Here is a 23,558-nt window from a genome sequence, read left to right on the forward strand (position 1 = left end):
TATGTATTACTTAGCATATAAAAGGAAATAATATAAAAGTAGAAATTTGATGTTTCTTAAATCATAATTGCCAGTGTCTAAAAATAAAATCATCATCCCAAATCAGAAATACTATAATTTAAAAATTTTGCTACATAGGTTTTCTCAATAGCTCACCAAAAAAAAAGACACCAACCCTTCCCCACAAAAAATACATATAGGTCTGTAAGTTAGAGGCTGAAAAATATTAACTTCAAGGAGTTCATTTTAATTATGAATTGATATTGCATTTCTACAACCCCTGGTGATACTTAAATAAAACGCCGATATCCAAAAGCAACAGGTAAACCTATAATGAACTTGGCAAAATGCATATCTCAAGTAGAATTATTTATTTCTACAAACGTTCTAAAGAACAATGCTTAAAATTATACAAGGTTTGAAATATTTTAACCAAGTTTACATGAAAAAGAGAAACACCAAAGTTGATAATAGTGAAAGTCTTTTGGCTCTCTTACAAATGGTGTCTTTATAATTCCCCAACTTTCAGAGCATGAGTATTTTTCTAGGAAAAATAAAATGAAAACCGTGTTTCTTATATAGCTTTATGTGTCAGAGTCACTTCCAGACCCCGGTCTGTTGTCATCTGGTCCATCACTTTCTTTGTCCCAGTCTTTCATGGATGCTCCCATCATGAAATTATCACGTAGGATAGTCCATCCTGGGCCCTCTTCTGATTTTGCTTCAGTCTGTGGAAAATTATACAATCAAAATATTCAGAAGTCAATTTCATCATAAGGAAATTTTAAAATTCCAAGCTATAAAACAAACCTGTCAACACTTTTATAATAGGAGTGAAATCAAGACAAATTATAGACTGACTTTATTTATACACTATGATCATATATGCACAAATATGCAGTACTATGTTAAAATATTTCAGCCTTGGGCTTCCCTGGTGGCACAGTGGTTGAGAGTCCGCCTGCCGATGCAGGGGACACGGGTTCGTGCCCTGGTCCGGGAAGATCCCACATGCCACGGGGCGGCTGTGCCTCTGAGCCATGGCCACTGAGCCTGCGCATCCGGAGCCTGTGCTCCGCAACGGGAGAGGCCCCAACAGTGAGAGGCCCGCGTACCGCAAAAAAAAAAAAAAAAAAAAAAAATTTCAGCCTTATAAAAGAACCATGGAGCAGAATTAAACTTTTTTTTTTTTTTGCAGTGGAGGGTATAATACAGTAAAATCTAGGTTTGGTATCAATTTTTAACATCTTCTGACAGTCAAAATAGACTTAAAAAATATCGTTTAACATCCAGTGATAACTTATTAGAAAATGTTTGGCAAATTATTTTAACACAAAGAGAAATTTAACAAAGGTTTTTAACCCAAAATAAATTAAAGGCAAGAAAATGAAACTAACCTGATACTGTGCTAGGTTTTAACAGATGCTATCTCATTTAACATTTGATAAAAATTTGAACCAAATGTTCTTTATTTAGGTTATGATCTCACTGCCTGCCCAAATCATGGACTCAAAAGACTAATCACATGCTAAAACCATAAGTATCTGAAACAGGCAATAAACATAATAGGTAGTCAATTCATTTTGTTTATTCATAGGATTTATATAAAACTATGTAAGAGAGGCTAAGAACTACAGCCTCTTATTTCATGCTACAACAGTACCACCTTGTGGCATTAATTAAGTAATGCAGGATGCTGAACTCTAAACTGGTTTCTTTCCTTCATTCCACAAATATTTACTGAGAACTGCACATCAAATACCTTTCTTAGTGTTAGAAACAGAGTGATGAACAAAACAAAGTCCCTGTCTTCATGGAGCTAACAGTCTGTGCTCTTCTACTTATGCCATTCACAGAAATACACAATGTGGGAAAAATCTCTCTAAATATACGAGAACCCATTTGGTTAGAAAATACTGTTACCTTATGGGAGCCATTAATCATATAAAAGCAATTATTAAGGGAAAAGGTGTTAAAGACATTTACTGGGTTAAGAGATTACTTATCTAATTCTGCTGAAGCTATCTTTTATTTTAAAAAATATAGCCCTGAGACAGTCATACCATTAAAAAAAAAAAAAAAAAAAAAAAAAGGACACTATTACAAACAGGAAAAATCTCCTATTGGCTTACTCCCCAGGGCTTGTCCCTCAGTAGAACCCAAAGACTGGACAGCATATAAATGTGAGCAAAGATTTCAGAAATGACTTAGTGAATCAAACAGTGCACTTTGTACTATAATTTAACCAGCATAAAGAAACAAAAACATCTGTGCTAGGTTAAACCCAATAGTAAAACAGTTCCAACGCTTTTCACGCCGCACTGATAGACAGTAATGAAGTAGAAAGGCAATTTATAACGCGGCTCACGGAGGATGCTAACACCTCCCCATCCCTCGTCTCTACAGTGTCAAACCTACATTCCTAGAAACGATTTCTGCTTCTGTCAGATTAAATTACCTAACTGGATAAAAGGCCATTTTCCCTGATTCAACTGAAGTTTTCTTTGCCAACCTCCTCACCTTACTTAAGTAAGAGAGAGTTGCTCCCAATGAACAGAGATCCACTTAGAACCAATAACTGTAACACTTCTCCTGCCAAATTAATTATTCAAAGTTTTCAATTAAATTCTAAAAAGTGTATGCTTCCTGGTATAGGCACACACAAATGACTAACTAGTAAAGACAGCCTGACATGAATGTTTGTGTTTACATGCGAGTATGCACAACCTTCATGGTAATAAGGCTCCATGTTTAAATAACTACACCCAACATGCTATGAACAAGTTACCGACCCGGAGCAGGCAGACCCCACGTGACCGACCTCAACGCAGACTTGCTTCTACATGAGAGCTCACCCTGACAGCCAACTTCTGCCGCATCACAGAGCTGCAAGCACCACAAGAAAGGAGGGAAGGAAGAAGGGGAGACGAGGACAATCTTAACCAGGCAGCTCAGAAAGAAAGAAAGGGTAACAGTGGACCAAAGGAAAGGATTCATTAATTAAAATGGTGAGACCTACTGTCTCCATCAACACGATCAAGTAGACGTATGTTTCAGGCAAAGAGAGTGATCACAGCATAAATTCAAAGCTCTTCTCAGCTGTCCAACTTGAAGATAATGAAGTAAAGCTTTACTGGGGGGCTTGGTGGTGGCGTTCTGGTTTTCAAGCACTCACACAGTCTGCTTCAGTCAGTCTCAAAGTGTGGCCCTCACACCAGCATCAGCATCACTAGTTAGGAATTCACAATCTCAGGCCCATAAATACAGAAACATTAAAAAAAAAAAAAGACCCCCAAAACTTGGGCCCTGTTCCGTACCTACTGAATCAGAAACTCTGGTTTAATCTGTTTTAATAAGCCAAACAGTGCTTCTGATGCTCACTAAAGCCTGAGAACCACCAAATAAAAGGACGAATATTCTTAGTGACAGTTTTCTTTCACTGCTGTAAGACTAAGTACACTTTACGGCTGAGAGAGAAAAGATTTCAGATTTTGGAATCCAATGTCAGACACAGCACTGGATGCCTGACAGACTGCCATCATTCAAGCTACATTACAGTGGCATTTTTATACCACAAAGCAACAATATGGAGAAAATAACTGACAACGTAAAATTTAGTACTAACAAGTGTAGGTTAATATAGTTTAAAAACAGGTATTTTCGGGCTTCCCTGGTGGCACAGTGGTTGAGAGTCCGCCTGCCGATGCACGGGACACAGGTTCGTGCCCCGGTCCGGGAAGATCCCACATGCCACGGAGCGGCTGGGCCCGTGAGCCATGGCCGCTGAGCCTGCACGTCGAGAGCCTGTGCTCCGCAATGGGAGAGGCCACAACAGTGAGAGGCCCGCGTACCACAAAACAAACAAACAAACAAACAAAAAACCAGGTATTTTCTATAGTATCTCTCAAGATGGCAGCTCAAGAAAAAAAACATCTCTCAAGATGACCCTTTAACTTCTAATGCTTCCACATGCTGAATAAATATGCAGCAAGAAAAAAGGCAGGGGATCCGTGTTAAGGTGGCTGTTTGAACATAAACAACTAGTCCTGCTCAACTGCACAGTTTAAGCAACAACAAAAAAGTGACTGTTGTTTTAAAGACATAATCCACTAGGACAAGATCCAAAGAGAAAAAACAGCAACAAAATTTTAGAAGGTGGAAGCAGATGGACTGGAGGAAACTGTCTTGGCAAAGCCAAGGAAGGTGAATCCTACAACTTCAACTGTCAGGCTGACAGCTAACCCAATTCACACTGCAGAATGTTCAGGGGAAAAAAACCAAAACCTAGAAACGGGCAGTTCTGGGTACTTCTGGAAGTGAGGATAGGAACAGAGGAACCAAAATAAAGAGAACTGGGTGAAAGTTATCTTAAGAAACAATCAGGTCTCTAAATCTGCTCCCCACTCCACCCTCCCCTGGCAGAACACTTGAGGTTTAACCCCTGGAGAGGTTATGAGCTAGCACAGATGAAGGCATAGGTGCAGTACCAAAACCAGGGGATTAGGTTACACACACACACACACACACACACACACACACACACACACACACACACACACTCCACCCCCAACATGAGTCCCAGCCTTATTCTCACATTGGGCTCCCAAAATGCTGGTCAGCAGATTTTTTCCTCCAGGCAGGAGATCAGGAATACTCTAGAAAATCTGACCAGTTAATAATAAATAACCCACTGAGAGAAGCCTACATTAAAGCTCACATGTCATGTGGACAATATCCACATACTCAGAGTGTCCGGTAACCTTTTTAGGATTATTTGTTCTAGTCATGTACAGACAACTAAGGTTTATCAGAAAGAAGACACAGAATAACATAAACAAACACAAACATTTAAAAAGCAACTTGCGTGGGAGATTGGATTGACATATGTACACTAATACGTATAAAATAGATAACTAATAAGAACCTGCTGTATAAAAAATAAATAAAATAAAATTCAATAAATAAATAAATGAAAAATAAAAAGATAAAAAGCAACCTGCAGGAAAAAGAAACTATTCAGGCAGACAGCAGAAGCTAGAAGAACTACAATCCTGCAGACTGTGGAACAAAAACCACATTCACAGAAAGACAGACAAGATGAAAAGGCAGAGGGCTATGTACCAGATGAAGGAACAAGATAAAACCCCAGAAAAACAACTAAATGAAGTGCAGATAGGCAACCTTCCAGAAAAAGAATTCAGAATAATGATAATGAAGATGATCCAGGACCTCAGAAAAAGAATGGAGGCAAAGATCGAGAAGATGTAAGAAATGTTTAACAAAGACCTAGAAGAATTAAAAAATAAACAGAGATGAACAATACAATAACTGAAATGAAAAATACACTAGAAGGAATCAACAACAGAATAACTGAGGCAGAAGAGCAGATAAATGACCTGGAAGACAGAATGGTGGAATTCACTGCTGTGGAACAGAATAAAGAAAAAAGAATCAAAAGAAATGAAGACAGCCTAAAAGACCTCTGGGATAACATTAAACACAACAACAATCACATTATAGGGGTCCCAGAAGGAGAAGAGAGAGAGAAAGGACCAGAGAAAATATCTGAAGAGATTATAGCCGAAAACTTCCCTAACATGGGAAAGGAAATAGCCACCCAAGTCCAGAAAGCACAGAGAGTCCCATACAAGATAAATCCAAGGAGAAACACACCAAGACACATAGTAATCAAACTGGAAAAAATTAAAGACAAAGAAAAATTACTGAAAGCAGCAAGGGAAAAATGACAAATAACATACAATGGATCTCCCATAAAGTTAACAGCTGATTTCTCAGCATAAAACTCTACAAGCCAGAAGGGAGTGGCATGACATATTTAAAGTGATAAAAAGGAAGAACCTACAACCAAGATTACTCTACCTGGCAAGCATCTCATTCAGATTCCATGCAGAAGTCAAAAGCTTTACAGACAAGCAAAAGCTAAGAGAATTCAGCACCACCAAACCAGCTCTACAACAAATGCTAAAGGAACTTCTCTAAATGGGAAACACAAGAGAAGAAAAGGACCTGCAAAAACAAACCCAAAGCAATTAAGAAAAAGGTAATAGGAGCACACATATCGATAATTACCTTAAACGTGAACGGATTAAATGCTCCAACCAAAAGACACAGGCTCGCTGAATGGATACAAAAACAAGACCCATATATATGCTGTCTATGACAGACCCACTTCAGACCTAGGGACACATACAGACTGAAAGTGAGGGGATGGAAAAAGGTATTCCATGCAAACGGAAATCAAAAGAAAGCTGGAGTAGCAATACTCATACCAGATAAAATAGACTTTAAAATAAAGAATGTTACAAGAGACAAGGAAAGGACAGTACATAATGATCAAGGAATCAATCCAAGAAGAAGACATAATAATTATACATATATATGCACCCAACATAGGAGCACCTCAATATATAAGGCAACTGCTAACAGCTATAAAAGAGGAAATTGACAGTAACACAGTAATAGTGGGGGACTTTAACACCTCACTTACACCAATGGACAGATCATCCAAACAGAAAATTAATAAGGAAACAGAAGCTTTAAATGACACAATAGACCAGATAAAGTTAATTGATATTTATAGGACATTCCATCCCGAAACAGCAGATTACACTTTCTTCTCAAGTGCACATGGAACATTCTCCAGGATAGATCACATCTTGGGTCCCATATCAAGCCTCAGTAAATTTAAGAAAATTGAAATCATTTCAAGCATCTTTTTTGACAATGCTATGAAATTAGAAATCAATTACAGGGAAAAAAATGTAAAAAACACAATCACATGGAGGCTAAACAATACGTTACTAAATAACCAAGGTATCACTGAAGAAATCAAAGAGGAAATTAAAAAATACCTAGAGACAAATAACAATGAAAACGCGATGAACCAAAACCTATGGGATGCAGCAAAGGAAGTTCTAAGAGGGAAGTTTATAGCAATACAATCCTACCTCAAGAAACAAGAAACATCTCAAATAAACAACCTAACCTTACACCTAAAGGAACTAGAGAAAGAAGAACAAACAAAACCCAAATTTAGTAGAAGGAAAGAAATCATAAAGATCAGAGCACAAATAAATGAAACAGAAACAAAGAAGACAATAGCAAAAATCAATAAAACTAAAAGCTGGTTCTTTGAAAACATAAACAAAATCGATAAACCATTAGCCAGACTCATCAAGAAAAAGAGGGAGAGGACTCAAATCAATAAAATTAGAAATGAAAAAGGAGAAGTTACAACAGATACCGCAGAAATGCAAAGCATCCTAAGAGACTACTACAAGCAACCCTATGCCAATAAAATGGACAACCTGGAAGAAATGCACAAACTTTTAGAAAGGTATAACCTTCCAAAACTGAACAAGGAAGAAATAGAAAATATGAACAGAACAATCACAAGTACTGAAATTGAAATTGTGATTAAAAATCTTCCAACAAACAAAAGTCCAGGACTAGATGGCTTCACAGGTGAATTCTATCAAATATTTAGAGAAGAGCTAACACCCATCCTTCTCAAACTCTTCCAAAAAATTGCAGAGGAAGGAACACTCCCAAACTCATTCTACGAGGCCACCATCACCCTGATACCATAACTAGACAAAGATACTATAAAAAGATAAAATTACAGACCAATATCACTGATGAATATAGATACAAAAATCCTCAACAAAATAATAACAAACAGAATCCAACAACACATTAAAAGGATCATACATCATGATCAAGTGGGATTTATCCCAGGGATGCAAGGATTCTTCAATATATGCAAATCAATCAATGTGATAACCATATTAAGAAACTGAAAAAGAAAACCCATATGATCATCTCAATAGATGCAGAAAAAGTTTTTGACAAAATTCAACACCCATTTATGATAAAAACTCTCCAGAAAATGGGCACAGAGGGAACCTACCTCAACATAATAAAGGCCATATATGACAAACCCATAGCAAACATCATTTTCAATGGTGAAAAACTGAAAGCATTTCCTCTAAGATCAGGAACAAGAAAAGGATGTCCACTCTCACCACTATTATTCAACATAGCTTTGGAAGTCCTAGCCATGGCAATCATAGAAGAAAAAGAAATAAAAGGAATACAAATTGGAAAAGAAGAAGTAAAACTGTCACTGTTTGCAGATGACATGATACTATACATAGAGAATCCTAAAGAGGCCACCAGAAAACTACTAGAGCTAATCAGTAAATTTGGTAAAATTGCAGGATACAAAATTAATGCACAGAAATCTCTTGCGTTCCTATACACTAACAACAAAAGATCAGAAACAGAAATTAAGGAAACAATCCCATTTACCATTGCAACATAAAGAATAAAATACCTAGGAATAAAGTACTCAGAAAACTATAAGACACTGCTGAAAGAAATTAAAGATGATACCAACAGATGGAGAGATATACCATGTTCTTGGATGGGAAGAATCAATATTGTGAAAGATTGCTATACTACTCAAAGCAATCTACAGATTCAGTGCAATCCCTACCAAATTACCAATGGCATTTTTTACAGAACTAGAACAAAAAATCTTAAAATTTGTATGGAGACACAAAAGATCCCGAATAGCTAAAGCAGTCTTGAGGGAAAAAAACGGAGCTGGAGGAATCAGACTCCCTGACTTCAGACTATACTACAAAGTTTCAGTAATCAAGACAGTATGGTACTGGCACAAAAACAGAAATATAGATCAATGGAACAGGATAGAAAGCCCAGAGATAAACTCATGCACCTATGGTCAACTAATCTATGACAAAGGAGGCAAGGATATACAATGGAGAAAAGACAGTCTCTTCAATAAGTGGTGCTGGGAAAACTGGAGAGCTACATGTAAAAGAATGAAATTAGAACACTCCCTAACACCATACGCAAAAATAAACGCAAAATGGATTAGAGACCTAAATGTAAGACCAGACACTATAAAACTCTTAGAGGAAAACATAGGAAGAACACTCTTTGATATAAATCACAGCAAGATTTTTTTTGATCCACCTCCTAGAGTAATGGAAATAAAAATAATAATAAACAAATGGGACCTAATGAAACTTAAAAGCTTTTGCAAAGCAAAGGCAACTACAAACAAGATGAAAAGACAAACCCTGAGAATGGGAGAAAATATTTGCAAATGAATCCATGGACAAAGGATTAATCTCCAAAATATATAAACAGCTCATGCAGCTCAATATTAGAAAAACAAACAACCCAATCCAAAAATGGGCAGAAGACCTAAATAGACATTTCTCCAAAGAAGACATACAGATGGCCAAGAAGCATGTGAAAAGCTGCTCAACATCACTAATTATTAGAGAAATGCAAATCAAAACAACAGTGAGGTATCATCGCACACCAGTTAGACTGGGCATCATCAGAAAATCTACAAACAACAAATGCTGGAGAGGGTGTGGAGAAGAGGGAACCCTCTTGCACTGCTGGTGGGAATGTAAATTGATATAGCCACTATGGAGAACAGTATGGAGGTTCCTTAAAAAACTAAAAATAGAACTACCATATGACCCAGTAATCCCACTACTGGGCATATACCCAGAGAAAACCATAATTCAAAAAGACACATGCACCCCAATGTTCATTGCAGCACTATTTACAATAGCCAAGTCATGGAAGCAAGCTAAATGCCCATCGACAGATGAATGGATAAAGAAGATGTGGTACATATATATAATGGAATATTACTCAGGCATAAAAAGGAACAAAATTGAGTCATTTGTAGTGACGTGGATGGATCTAGAGTCTGTCATATAGAGTGAAGTTAAGTCAGAAAGAGAAAAACAAATATCGTATATCAACGCATATATGTGGAACCTAGAAAAATGGTACAGATGAACCGGTTTGCAGGGCAGAAATTGAGACACAGATGTAGAGAACAAACGTATGGACACCAAGGGGGGGAAGTGGCGGGGGGGAGGGGTGGTGGTGGGATGAATTGGGAGATTGCGATTGCCATATACACACTAATATGTATAAAATAGATAACTAATAAGAATCTGCTGCTTAAAAAATAAATTAAATTAAATTAAAAAAAGAATATACTGGATAAACTTTAGTCAGTTGCTTTTAGTGTCTTTTACAAAAACAAGAAGCTCTGGGGAAAACAAGATGATTCTGCTAGGACAAAATGCATGACAGGACAATACTGCCTGGGTGTGGTTTGGTTTTTAATCCCTGGGGCATAGTCCATATTAATAGTATTTCTCATAATCCTCCTGATATGATCACTGGAGAAAAGTGGGAACTGAGCTTTTTCACTTATTTCTTTAAAAAATAAAAAGAAAGAAACTACTAAAATAAAGAAAATTTAGGGGGAAATACCATTAATATCCTTGAAGAGTTAGAAGATTATATTGCATCCACAAAGCGAGAACAGTTACTATTTTAAAATAAACATTAAGAGAATAACAAAGAGCTTGAAATTTAAAACATGATGGCAGAAATAAAAAAATTATTATAAGGGTGAGAAGACGAAGTTAAGGAAATCACGCAGAAAAGAGTAAAAAGAAAAACGTGATGGAAAACAGAAGAAAAAGTAAGATAATCAGAGAACCAGTCCAAGAGGTTTAACATACAAATAACAGGTCTACAGACAGAGATATGCAAAAATGGAGAGGAGGAAAATTGATGAAATACTTCAAGAAAATTTCCCAAAAAGTGAAGGACACACATTTCCAGAGTGAAAAGAGCCCTCCTGAATGTCCAAAACACTAAAGAAAAATTGAGCCACGTCAAGGACACCATGTAAAATTTCAGAACAAAGCGGTGCTAAAAGAATGTGCTATAAGCTGCCAGAAAGCAAACAAATAAATCACATACATACAGATGATCAGGAATCAGAATAAGGTTCAGATTTTCGTACAGCACCACTGGAAGCAAAAAAGCAATAGATGAATGCTTTCCAAATGCTAAAAGAAAAGAATTTCCAATTGAACATTTAATACCCAGATGCACTGTTATTCAAGTGTGAGGACAGAATAGAGGCACTTTCAGACACATGAGGTACCCAAAACTTTACTTCCAATCAAGCCTTTCTCGAGAAACTACTGAGAATGTCCTCCACAAAAAGGTGGAGTAAATCAAGAAGAGAAAGACACAGGATAAGAAAAAAATAAGGATATTCAACACAGGAAAGAGAAGGACATGTCCAGGATGAGACCGAATGGAGACTCCAGCACGGTGACTACAGTCAGGCAGGGAGGAAAGCTTGCAGCAGTGACCTCGGGAAAGGCTGCTGAGAGCTGTCATCACCAGCCAACTGCCACAGTCCCATCATTTTAACTGGACAAAACCCCTAGAGGGTATGCTTTACCGAAACAGTGGGAGTAAACCAAGAAAGAAGAAGATACGAGATCCAGGAAATAGGAAATCCAATCCAGCAGACATTCCAAGGATCAGAAGAAATTTACGTCCCAGGATGACAACTGTGAAGCGGCCCAAGAGAGCAATCAACCCAGAAAAAGGAAAATAGAGGATTCTAGGAGAGAATGTCTCCAAGAAAGTTTTTATAACAGATAATTACCTGAGGTAATTTGATTTTGAAAAACTAAATAAATTGTGGAAGTTAAATATGAAAATCAAGGCAATTATTCATTTCAGGAAAAACAAATAGAAAGGAAACGTAAGTAAGGAATATTACAATCTTCAGCTGTAAATAATACTTGTACAGGCATAATAATATATGTTGAACACTGAATTAGCAAAAAATTATAAACTAACTATATTGAAAGGACAGCCGGGAGGAAACAGACTATGTAAGAGGAATGAAATATTTGCCTACAATAAGAGAAAGCCTCAAATTGACAAATCAAAGGATCTGGCTCTGGGATAGCTGGGAATATGAGATGTGTAAGTGCCAGCAGAACTAGCCACAGGAGCCAGCTGTCCTGGTTGCCCAGGTTGCCCTGGGGTCAGAGACATGCAGAGTAGACAGAATGGGGCAGAAAACTGCTTTATTTGATAATGAACTTTTTGGCAAAATGTGGTCTTCTAAACTATATGCCGAAGTAAAAATTAATTTAAGAAGGAAAAAACAGGACGACAAGGAGAAAACCAACTATTCTTCAATCACTTCCACAAATCCCCAAGTTTTACAAGCCTCTTCCAACATCTTCCTAAAAAAATCTCCCCCAAGAAACCTTTCTGGTTTTATTAACCATAATGATTCTGCTTTCCTTTCTAACTTATTCAATGAAAAAAAGAATTATACTATGAAGCTGTTATGTGCCAGACACTTTATATAATATTCCCTTGCTTCTAATTCTCTTAAGTTTCCTAGCCAGATTGCCATCGTCCTTCTCATCTTTAATAAGGAAACTAAGGCTCAAAGAAGTGAAGCAACTTATTTAAGTCAGAGTTAATAAATGGCTGAGTCAATACTTAAATCCAGATCCATTTGATTCCAAAGCCCAAGTTCTTTCCATAATACTACACTGCTCTACAACTTAATCAATATGAACACAATATATTACTAAGTCATCTGTTATAACCTAAAAATTACACAGTAGAATGAGGACTAAAGTACACTGAAAACAACTGAATACACTTTCAGATAATTTCTAAGAAAGTCAAAACTTAGGCAAATTATCTCACACAACAGATTTACATAATTTCAACTTACTGGATCTTTTCCATAAAGATGACTTAACCATTAAGTAGAAAACCTCCTAAATGCTTGGAGCACCCACAAAGAAAAGGTGGATCAGAGATTAATATAAGAAAAGGGGAAAGCTTGAAGCAAATTCCAAATGTGTCATTTGTTGTAAAATTTGCCTAGGGTGACCCCTAGATAGATTTCATTAAATGTTAAGACATCATGAGAATTAAAGGTTTTTGTTTTATTTGTAAAATAGAAGTAGTGGCAATATGATGTATTATGTTTACAACAGGAATAAAAAACCAAGAGAGTTCTGGATTTGAATCATTGTTAACCATTGACTACAACACTACAAATGAGAAAGTTTAGATAGAGGTCCGAGACTTGAAAGAAATTAAATGTACTTCCCTTTCTTAACCTTGGTATAAATGTAATGTAAGAGACAGTTAATCATACTGTACATGTGAGGCACAGATATTTACCACCATCAGATGGAAGTTGTTTTGACATCTAAGTCTGGATGTCTTGACATCTAAGACGGGACTGATAAAAATTTAGCAGCTTATGAAATCTGTCAGGGTTACTGCAAGGCAGCAATGACTCAATGACCTAAAGCAACCTACAAGACAACTCTCTGTGCCTACATCAACTGAAAAATAAAACTGACTTAAATGCAAAAAACTTAATGAAAACCATATGACGCAAGGAAACAAAATAGTCCCCACCCTCACTGGCCTGGTTTTACACAAATATTTAATCAAGATCACACAGAAGCAGTCTATGTTGATTTTGAAGATGAAGACAACCCTTAAAAATGTTAATCAGCTTCCATTTCAAGGTTCAAACATACACTGGCAGCTATTGAAAAGAAAACTGAAAACAGAGGTTTGGAATTATTCATTAGTCTAATACCAAATAATTAAGAGCTTAACCTCATTTCAGTTTTGAAGGGGGAAAATTAAAGTCAAATCCTAAAAAAATAAACATTATAATCATATCTAAATTTAGCAATCAGCAATAGCTGATTTCATTGCTTTCCCTAAGAAGAACGTTCTGTTTTCATTTTAACTTATTTTCACCTAAACTAAACAAGGTTCATACCACTGGTTAAATTCATCTTAATACCTTTGTTGTTGCAAATGTTTGTAAGCTGTTTACAACTGTAGTTAGTAATCTCCCCTACATTTGTGAAAGGAAAATCAAAATGGAGTCAGTATTGCTAAGAGAGCCCTCTAAAACACAGCCAAGGGGCCATTAAAGAAGTGTGACTTACGCACATCTCAGCCTGGATGGAATCTGACCCTTTGACCTGATGAAGCCATCCAGAACATCTACCAGAAATTCATGACAGCATAGCCTATCTACTTATTGGACCCTACCCTAATACAACTCATGATTTCTTAAGGACAAAAATATTTTCTGACTTCAGTCAGAGGCAATCACAATTCTCGTCGGGTGACTTTTAACAACCTCATGGCTTTTCATCTTTATGATGAAACTTTCTCTTCCCTGGAACACTCTTCTGGGATCACCCGAATCTTCTGCATCTCCCAAACTGCAATTCTTAAGAACCCAAATAAACTCTTTTTTTATTTGCAGACTCCTGCTTCTTTTTTTTTTTTTTTTTTTTTTTTGGTTGACATATTAAATCCTATCTAAAAGTTCTGCCTGTGAAATGAAGGGTATATGAGAAATCCCTTTATATAAAAAAATGTATTCTGGTAGAAATCAAAAGAAGTAAAATATAGCCCCAAATCTTTAGAATTTAAGTAAGAGCACAAATGATTTTCTAATTGTGCAAGACACTGTAACATCCCTCTAAAGAATTGAAAATTCAATCATAAAGGATTGAAAATTTTCAATCTAGAATCTACAAGAATTCCAACGAAGAACCTACTGATTCAAGTTTATATGAAAGATCCCGTATCTAAACAAACTCAAACTTTTCTCTGATTCTCAAAGAATTCTTACTAAGCAATTCCTACTTGTCTTTATCAAGTTTTGCCTTCTCTATTCCTTCACGAGCTTGTTGAACTCTTTTACTAGGATGGTATTCCAGGCAACAAGCCCACTGGGCTTCATTTTTGTTAACTTTTTGTTTAGTTTCCAGAGTCTTGTATAGTTTACAAATTCAGATGGGTAATTTCTAAGATCCAAGCAAACTAGAAAAGCATTTAATAAGAGATCCCAGGAAAAAAGATCAAGGTGCTTAAATCATGTCACCTTTAATTACAGCCCAAGCACACATTAAATGTACAGAACTCTCTAAGAAAACCTAATTCTGCCTGGCTTTCCAAGTATTCAGGCCTAATATTCCTGGAAAACAAGCTTTTTTGATGCATTGTCTTTCATCCACTATATACTGTTTTTTGTTTTTATTTCATTTGTTGCCCTTCAGTTTACTATGCACTTAACACTTACGTCCTTGTTCAAAGTGGTTCTATTTGGTTTCTTCTGTTCTAACTGGCTATCTACATACATCTAGCTCCACAAAATTAAGTCTTAGGAAACATTCCTGCATCCCTGATTTTCTTCATTGTTTATATTCTCTTAAGAATTGTTAAAAGCTGACTATACTGCCTAAAAAGACAAATAGAACATCTCAAGGAGCCTTTTGACACAAGTGCTCTATACATTTTCATACTCTATTAGGATCATGAAATATTTAGAATACACTCCGCCAGTCAGTCTCTTAAAGCACATCCTTATACTTATATCCACTACATTATATAGTACATTAATGAGAATTCAGATTTATAAACAAGTTAGCAGAGCTATGAATTTACCTAGAAAATAGACACCAATGTTTTAATATCACAACTTTGTTAAAAGCTTAAATGAAAAAAAAACATACATAAGCCCCTCCTCCATGTGAGGACACAGCAAGGAGACATGTCTATGAACCAGGAAGCAGGTCCTCACCAGACACCAAATCTGCCAGTGCCCTGATCTTGGACTCCCAGCCTCCAGAACTTTGAGAAATGAATGTCTGTTGTTTAGGCCACCTAGTCTGTGATAATCTATTATAGCAACTTGAATGGGCTGAGACAGCATGTTACCTGACTATTTCCTCTTCTGAAATATGAGGGATGATAACAGTAAATACTCTCTCCCTCACATATCACGTACACACACAGCCATAAAGGTCATTGATATAAATAAATGTCTGCTTTTGCCAACATAAACTCCTTGTCATTCTTTTAAATGTAATATGTGATTATTATCCCGCCATTCTTCTCCTTAATTTCTTGAAGTACCCAACCACCAAGGTCCTTGCAGCAATGAAACGTCCAGACTTCTTGCTAGTCCAACACTGCAGTTAGTTTATGAGACGGGGTAACAACAAGGGAAAAAATTTTTTTAAATATGGAAAAGTTCTTTGTAAAACCATGAAAAGCTATACAAACAAAACTAAGTTATATCTGGTAGATAATATGCATATTATCAATCAATCTACTGAAGTCAACAAAAGATTTGAAAATAAATGGATTGTCTCACTAGAGTTCCTTGTACAAATGGGTGATTCCAAGTCTGGGACACAGGAAGTTCAAGGTTTGGTCTGGGACATCTTGTTATCCCAGAAAGCAAGAAGTACTCAAAGAAAAATGGGGTCATGTCAAAAGGGCACAAGAGGCAGTTTGCACTGGTTCCCATTACCTCATTTGTGAATTTAAGCATCAAAAAGCATAATGTTTGTAAAATATTGAACAAATAAAAGTTCTTATGTCCATGATACTAAACAAAAAACAACAACGAAAGGTGGGGGGAGAGAAGGCTCTCTTGCCAGCACTGGAGATGACTGCTAACCCAACTCCTCACTCCAGAAAGCAGTAATTAAAGGGAAGGGAACATTAGCCCCCATCTTTAGGAAATTAAATTCATCCCTAGAAAAATTAACTAAATAAAAAATAAATGAGAAAATCACCATTCTGTAAACTCCAATGACAAAACTGTTTTAGACAAGATCATCAATTGATGCTAAAAGGCAAAGGAAAGATGGAGAAAGGTATACTTGCTCCTTCCAAAGTTATTCTTCCCAGAAACGACTTTATAACTGTAGGGGGAAAATGCACTTTTAATAAGGGACTATTTATTACCACTTTAACCAAATGAAAAACTACCATCACTAATATGGATGTGATGCAATAGTAAGTACACAGCAGCTAAGTATCACACCTATGAAATAGGCCAAAAGAGTTTAACCTAAATCCTAACCTTTAGTCCTAACTTCCAGCCTACTAAAAAAGGGGCATAGAGGAACAAGTTAAAAGATACCATGACAAAACCATCAGGCAAATTCAGAATCTGGATTCATTCTTCAAGACAACTGGTTTGTCTCATTATATATTCTTCTTAAAAAAAGGTGGGGTGGGGTGGGAGAGGACAAGGGACTGGTCAAGAAGAAAAGAGACCAGGATACAACCAAATGTATGGTGTGAACCTCGACTGGATTCCAGTTCGCGAAGTTATAAAAGATCTTTTGAATTCTGTGGTATGTGAATCACATGACAATAAACCTAATTTCTAAAATAGAATCTCTGGGACAGTATAGGGACTACCTTCAAATAATCACCCCAAACAAACAAAAACTAGATGGAGAGAGGATAGGCAGACAGCTATAAAATAAACACATGGACAAGTGCTAACAATTTTAGAAACTAGGTGACAGAAATACTGGTCTTTCACATGTTTTTCCTGTTTGAAAATTTTCTATAAAATAACTGAAAAAAAAAAAGGATTCTAAAATTTCTATTAGGCAAACAATGATTAAATGATATCCAATAACTTTAAATTCCTTGATAAATGAATAGAAAGTCAATTCTAACAGTAAACTTATAAAGAATTTTCTTTTTTTTTTTTTGGCCACACTGCGTGGCTTCCGGGATCTTAGTTCCCCGACCAGGGATTGAACCCGGGCCCACAGCAGTGAAAGCGCCGAGTCCTAACCACTGGACCACCAGAGAATTCCCCAAAGAATTTTCTAAATGAGTCTAATGAGCTTCATAATTCTGAAGTGTTTTACTGTAATATTTTATCTTACTTCCTCCTTAACCAGTTTTAAGGAATGAGATCTTAAAGTGGGTCATTCCCCAAGGGCTACTACATAACCAGTGAAGGGAGGTGAGACACAGAACTCAGCAAGCTGCCTTGCTTACCTCTCTGTCTAGTCTGGGCAGGCAACACTGGGGCTCGCCACACAGCCCCCCTTCTTCCCAGCTCCTCTAGGTGAGAGAATGGAGACAGTTTTCTGTTCTGCTTCTAAAAAAGTACCTCACTACTTTAAGCACACAGGCACTAATGGCTGAAAGACAGTTCTGGAGCAATACAGACTAGGTTTTCATCCAGAGTCTGTCAATTATTATCAGTGTGTCCTGAGGCAGGTCACTTAATCTGACTTTGGGTTTCTCATCTTTAAATGAGAGTTCTAGTATTTCTTAAAATGATAATTATATAAAAACACCTTCCATAGTACCTGGCACAAAGCAAACAATAATAAGGCCCCTCCCAGCCCATTTACCCTGTCCCTACCACTAATGCCCTGAGTCATCATGTACACACAGAACCCCCGACTGAGGACATCTGTGACCTTCTAATGTTCTGCGCGCTATTCACAAAGTTGAGAACATTCAAATAGTAGGAAAGCACCCGCTTAGAAACCAAATCCCCCTTGCTAAGGAAAATCTTGTTAAGTTACACAGTTCAACCACAGCTTGAAGTGTGGGGTAAGAGAAAGTGGACACATTTCTAGGTCCTCAGAATCTAGTTTTATTATTTTGTAAGAAGTATGCATTACTAGGCCAGACACACCTAAAAGGAGAGAGAACCTTCCAAATCTAAACACAATTTTTATTCAATTATTAGATAATTTTTGGACGATCCAGTAACTCAGCAGTAGTGACAACAGTTTCCTTACAAACTAGCTTCCAACTTCAGATTCATCTTTAACTATTATCTGTTAGGAAAAACTAAGAACTGACTATAAGAAACTCATTCTAATGACATGCTATTGCAAACATTTATATAGTGCTTACTAGATGCCAAGCTTTCTAATGCTAAGCACTTTACATATACTAAATCACTTGACTCTCACAGTATCTCTGTGAGGTCGTTATAACTCCTAGAATGACTGTCTTAAACAGAGAAGTATCCTAGGTTTGGTGTGGGTAAGCAAACCATCTGCAGTTAGTGGCAGACCAAGTATTCTGAACCCAGGCGGTCTGATTCTCTAGTCTGTGTGTAAAATAAGTCTTTTGATTTTTAAAAATGCACCATAAGTGCAAACACATGGGTGTAAGACACACCTTGTGCGGGACATTTAAATTAAAAAAAAAATCAAAGAAAGAAAGAAAAAGCCTCAACCTCACTGATGAAAATCCTATGCAGGCAGCCACTTCATCCCCTTCAAATAGAACATTTCTTCAAAGCAGGCCAGAAGACGTACGGCACCACTATTAATTTTTATTTTAACAGTAACTAAAGATTTCCACAGCAGCTCCATAATTATATTTTTCACTTATACCCATATTTCCCCCATGTCAAATGCTGTATGTTACCACACTGCCAAACATAAGTTCACTTTGATTAAAACTGCTGTTCAAATCAGAAACCACCCTATGTTAAAATTAAACAGCATATTTTAAAAGTGAGTACAAAGGGAAACTGGCTTTAGGCTGTTCCCATCGACAGCAAAGTGTACAATCATGCTCATTCTTATTTCAAACTTGGAGTCTCTCTTTTGTCTAAACTCTAATCTATTTAGGCATTTTCAGTAAACAAACATTAAGCTGAATTATTTACAAAGTGAGCATTCCACACATTCCTGTTAGAGCCGCTTTTATGTGAGAGTAAAACAGTGTTGCCCTGCAATGTAGGGGCAACTTAAGGACAGCATCTTTCTCCACTCCCTTGCCTGCCTTCCACACCCCCAACTCCTTTTAAAAACTGAGGCCTGAAAATGGCTGGGGGGACCACCTAGGGACCTGTGTGAGGAGTCCCTCCATTCCTAGGCTTTCTCCCTTGGGAGGAGAATTCAGTAGGTCTATGAATCAGCAGGAATGCACAATTTTAAAAGTACACAGCAATTCAGAGTCTAGGTCTAAGTTACCAAGATACCAAAGAAGCCAGGTATTTCAAAAGCATTCCCACCACTAAATACCTAGCTGTGAAGAAATCACATGGTTGTCATTTATGAGAAATGTATGAGAAACAGAGCCCCCTAACTTATCTCTGTGTTTGACACTTAAAGCACTCATATCACAAAATCAGAAAAAAGTAAATACCTAGTTTCTTCCAGTAACTTTTCCCCTTGATTTTGATTTAAATTTGTTGTCCTGCAATCAGTAAGGAAATTACTTTCTAACAGAAACTAGCTAGCACTTTCTCTTACTACAAAATTATTGCAGTTTCATTGTAACAAAAGCCCAAATTGATATATTGACAATTTCAAATAAACGAAAACATTGCAGAAAGTCTGTAATTCAAGAGTGTTAATAACATATAGTCAATGATCTCCTAACAGCAGCCAATATACTCTCCTTAGAGACTTAACAGATTTAAATTGCATCTCCTTTGCTTCTGTGCCACCTTTAAGGAAACAGGCGCTTAAGTTCGTTTAAGTTCCAAGAAATCTGACTGAATTTTAGTCAACTTTTCAAGGAAATCACAACTTTGAAAGGTAAGGAAAAAAATTAGCAGCTCTAATTATTAAAATCTTGATTATTCAACATATTGGGAAAACATCACTCTAGACTGGTATGTGTTCTGAATGGGGAAGGAAGGTACTATTCCCTTAAGGATTAAAACTAATCTCTAATGAAAACTTTTCTTATACAAAATGTAAGTTTTTTGTTGCTTCCTTAAACAGAGTGTCCTAAATACAATCTTATCTTTAAAAAAAAAAAAAATTCACTCAGGGTCAACATCAAGGAAGCAGCCAACGTGCCCTGCCACATGTTGGTATGTGGCTGGTACATTCAGGGCTGCATTTATTTGGTCCAAGGGAGGGATTTACAGATTCTGGATTAGAGAATTCCCTCCTAATAGGTGACAATTAATTCTTTAAACCTAGAAATGTTTACATTTCTAAAGTACACTATTCACCTTCCCGGACTGGGTAAACAGACTAACTGTCCTCCGCGTGTCCGGAACCCTGCAGAGACAGACAGACTCCTGAGCTCCTGCACTAAGCGGTCTTCACTCACACTGCTCTTCGGGCCGCCTGTTCCTTTGTGTCAGGCTTTCCGCACTAACCCAGGGCCTCTGCCCCGTGCTTGACGTTTCTGACCTGATTCACTGTCATACATCTCATTTCTCATTACAACCTGGAGCAGACATTGCCTCCAAAAGTCTTTACCTCTCAGACATGTTCCACCTTTTACAGTCTTGATTTGGTGAAAGCCGTCACCATTTCTGAATCTCCCAAGCTGTCAACCTCACGGTCATCCACAGTCCCTCCCTCTCCTTCATCCCTCTGAATCAGGTGAGTCCCAGACCCAGTCAACCTCAAAACTGCCTCTCAAATCTGGCTCCTCTTTTCTTCTCACCCCCATGCAACCTTAGCTCACCCCCTTTTAGTTTTCCCCTCCTGATGTGATTACCACAGTAGCCTCCCACTGGTTGGTCTTCTGACACCGGCTTTACATCCTCCAGCCTTCTTTTTCTTAAAAATAATCAAACCTGATCACATCACTTACCTGATGAAAAATTACAACTGGCTCCCAAATGCCTAAAGGATAAAGTCCAAATTCCTTAACTGAAGGTAGGAGACTAAAAAATCTGATCCCAACTTACTCAGAATCCCCTTTTCTAGCTCCCCACCCGTCAGCAAACACCCTATATTCCAACCCCTATGGAAGAAGAAAAGAGAAAAGAAAGAAAATTATAAAGAATGTGAAAAACTGGAAAACTGTTAGGCTTTTTTCCCTTACAGTAGTACAAAGATTGGCAGTTCTCTTCCTCCTAACCAACTGCTTAAGTGTGCCTTGAAAAGAAGTAAAAATGAGATGCACTGTCTCTTTTTCCTTGAATTATTACTAGTGAAAATGTCTACTGATTATGGCTTCATTCTCTGATGCTTATTTCATTTAAGTGTTTTCAAAGACTGTCTCAGTATAGGCTGGTTTCAGCAACACTGAACACTTGTTCCAATTTGTGACTTTCTTTACGAAATTCTTTAGCCTGAAGGTAAACACTTCAACAGAAGTATCACTCACTGCTGCCTCCTTCCTTGTTATCATCTGAATTCACCATTATGCAATGAAAAATGCTTCTTCAGTTACTCAAAGCACCTTTACCTACAGGCTAGGTTGGTTCAATGGATGAACTAGTGCCACCACTACGTTTGCTTCATGACATTTTAAAATCGAAGCTAAGGTTCTTATATTCTTCCAAAGCACATTCCTCTTGAGAGTCACATTTTCTACGAACATTCTCACATCATAATTTTTCCAACTTTAAAACTTTCTAGTTTCATGAGCTAACATCTGTACCACCTGGAACACATACTAAAACAATTTTTCAAATGGTTTCTCTTCTCGTTTCTACGTGAAATATTTGATGGACTGATTCATTCAAAGAACCAACCTCCACTGAATTTGACATTCAATACTTTACCCCAAATTTTTATTTTTTGGCTAAGAATCACTCTTTTCTTAGGCTTTCTCACTTCCACTAACAATGCTGCATTTCATAGCTCTATCTCACAAAATATAAATAAAAAATAAAAATAAACTAAGTCCGTAATGATTTAACAAGATTTACTGTGACATGATATGATACGGAATAGAGAAAACAATGGGCATAAAAGTGGATACTGGGTACTGAACTCACCAGTAAGTGACATACTTCTGCATATAAGTTTTACAATATGAGGAACTTTTTTAAAAAGGAAAAAGCAAAAAAAACCAGAGTGTTAAATTTGTGAATGCCAAGGTGTAATGTGTTTACATTTATTAACGTGATGTATATCCTCTATACAAATGACCTGGCTTAACATGATGAAAGAGATACACAATTATTTATTAAGAAAAAAAATTAAACCATACATATGTAACTGAGGAAACAACTCATTTTTTTAGAGATGAAAAATACCTAGAATAATAACTGCCCTAGGCACTAGAGTGAAAGCTTTTTTTGATTTACAAATATTAGCTGTTACTTCTTCTGAAACAAGCCCATCAAGTACCTTTTTGTCTTACTTCACAGTACCCAAGCTCAGCTCCAAGGAGTAAAGTACAGTAATTTGATGACTCAAATGTAATTTAATATATCAGTGTGACATCTTTTAAAATACTTGTAAGTCATTTCAAAATCTCTTTCCCTAAAAATGATCTTTAAAAAGCAATTACACCTTTTTTGCCCTAAGGAGGGCTTTCTAACATATGAGTTCCCAAGTACTTTGCTCTAGAAATAATGACTACCTACAACAAAATTAGGAAAGAAAAAGATTTTAAAACTTCTAAGGGCAACAGCATTATCCAAGTCAGCAGGATCAGAGGAGGAAAAATGTCTTGATAAAGAGCCAATGATATGAAAGGCAGTCTTGGAACATATCAAAAAGTACTCCAATCTAGGCATCAGAAGCCTTGAAGAAGATCATGGTTTTAAATGAAATAAGCAGACTTCAAACAGCTGAAGTTGTAGCTCACAAAAACAGTAAATATAAAAACCTAAAATGAAGTAAGTCAAATGTAGATGTATAGTGCACAAATACATATCACCCTTAAAACAGACTTATAAATCATAGATATGTGACTTGTAAGGAAATGAATTAGTAATTCTCGTTATCTGTCAGATTACATAACAAAAATTAAGACTAGTCAAATTTTTTAAAAAGCATATACTCTCTTTTCTTCATTTTCTAAGAAACAATGCTAAACACACATGTGCCAGAGCATGAATCTAAATATCTAAAGACTCTCAAAGGAAG

At 36.7% G+C, this 23,558-nt stretch overlaps 1 protein-coding gene across 1 annotated transcript in view; it reads right to left on the bottom strand.

Annotated features, from left to right (window-relative positions):
• Positions 1-356: 356 nt before the first annotated feature.
• RRP15 (ribosomal RNA processing 15 homolog) overlaps positions 357-23,558 on the bottom strand; it is a 46,091-nt gene continuing 22,889 nt past the window's right edge. Inside the window, exon 5 of the mRNA XM_079697333.1 lies at positions 357-728. Within this exon, the coding sequence (XP_079553459.1) occupies positions 585-728 (144 nt within the window). The 3' untranslated portion in view covers positions 357-584. The remainder of the gene's footprint in view (positions 729-23,558) is intronic.

This window comes from Hyperoodon ampullatus (assembly GCF_949752795.1).
Source record: "Hyperoodon ampullatus genome assembly, chromosome: 2".
Taxonomy (NCBI): domain Eukaryota; kingdom Metazoa; phylum Chordata; class Mammalia; order Artiodactyla; family Ziphiidae; genus Hyperoodon; species Hyperoodon ampullatus.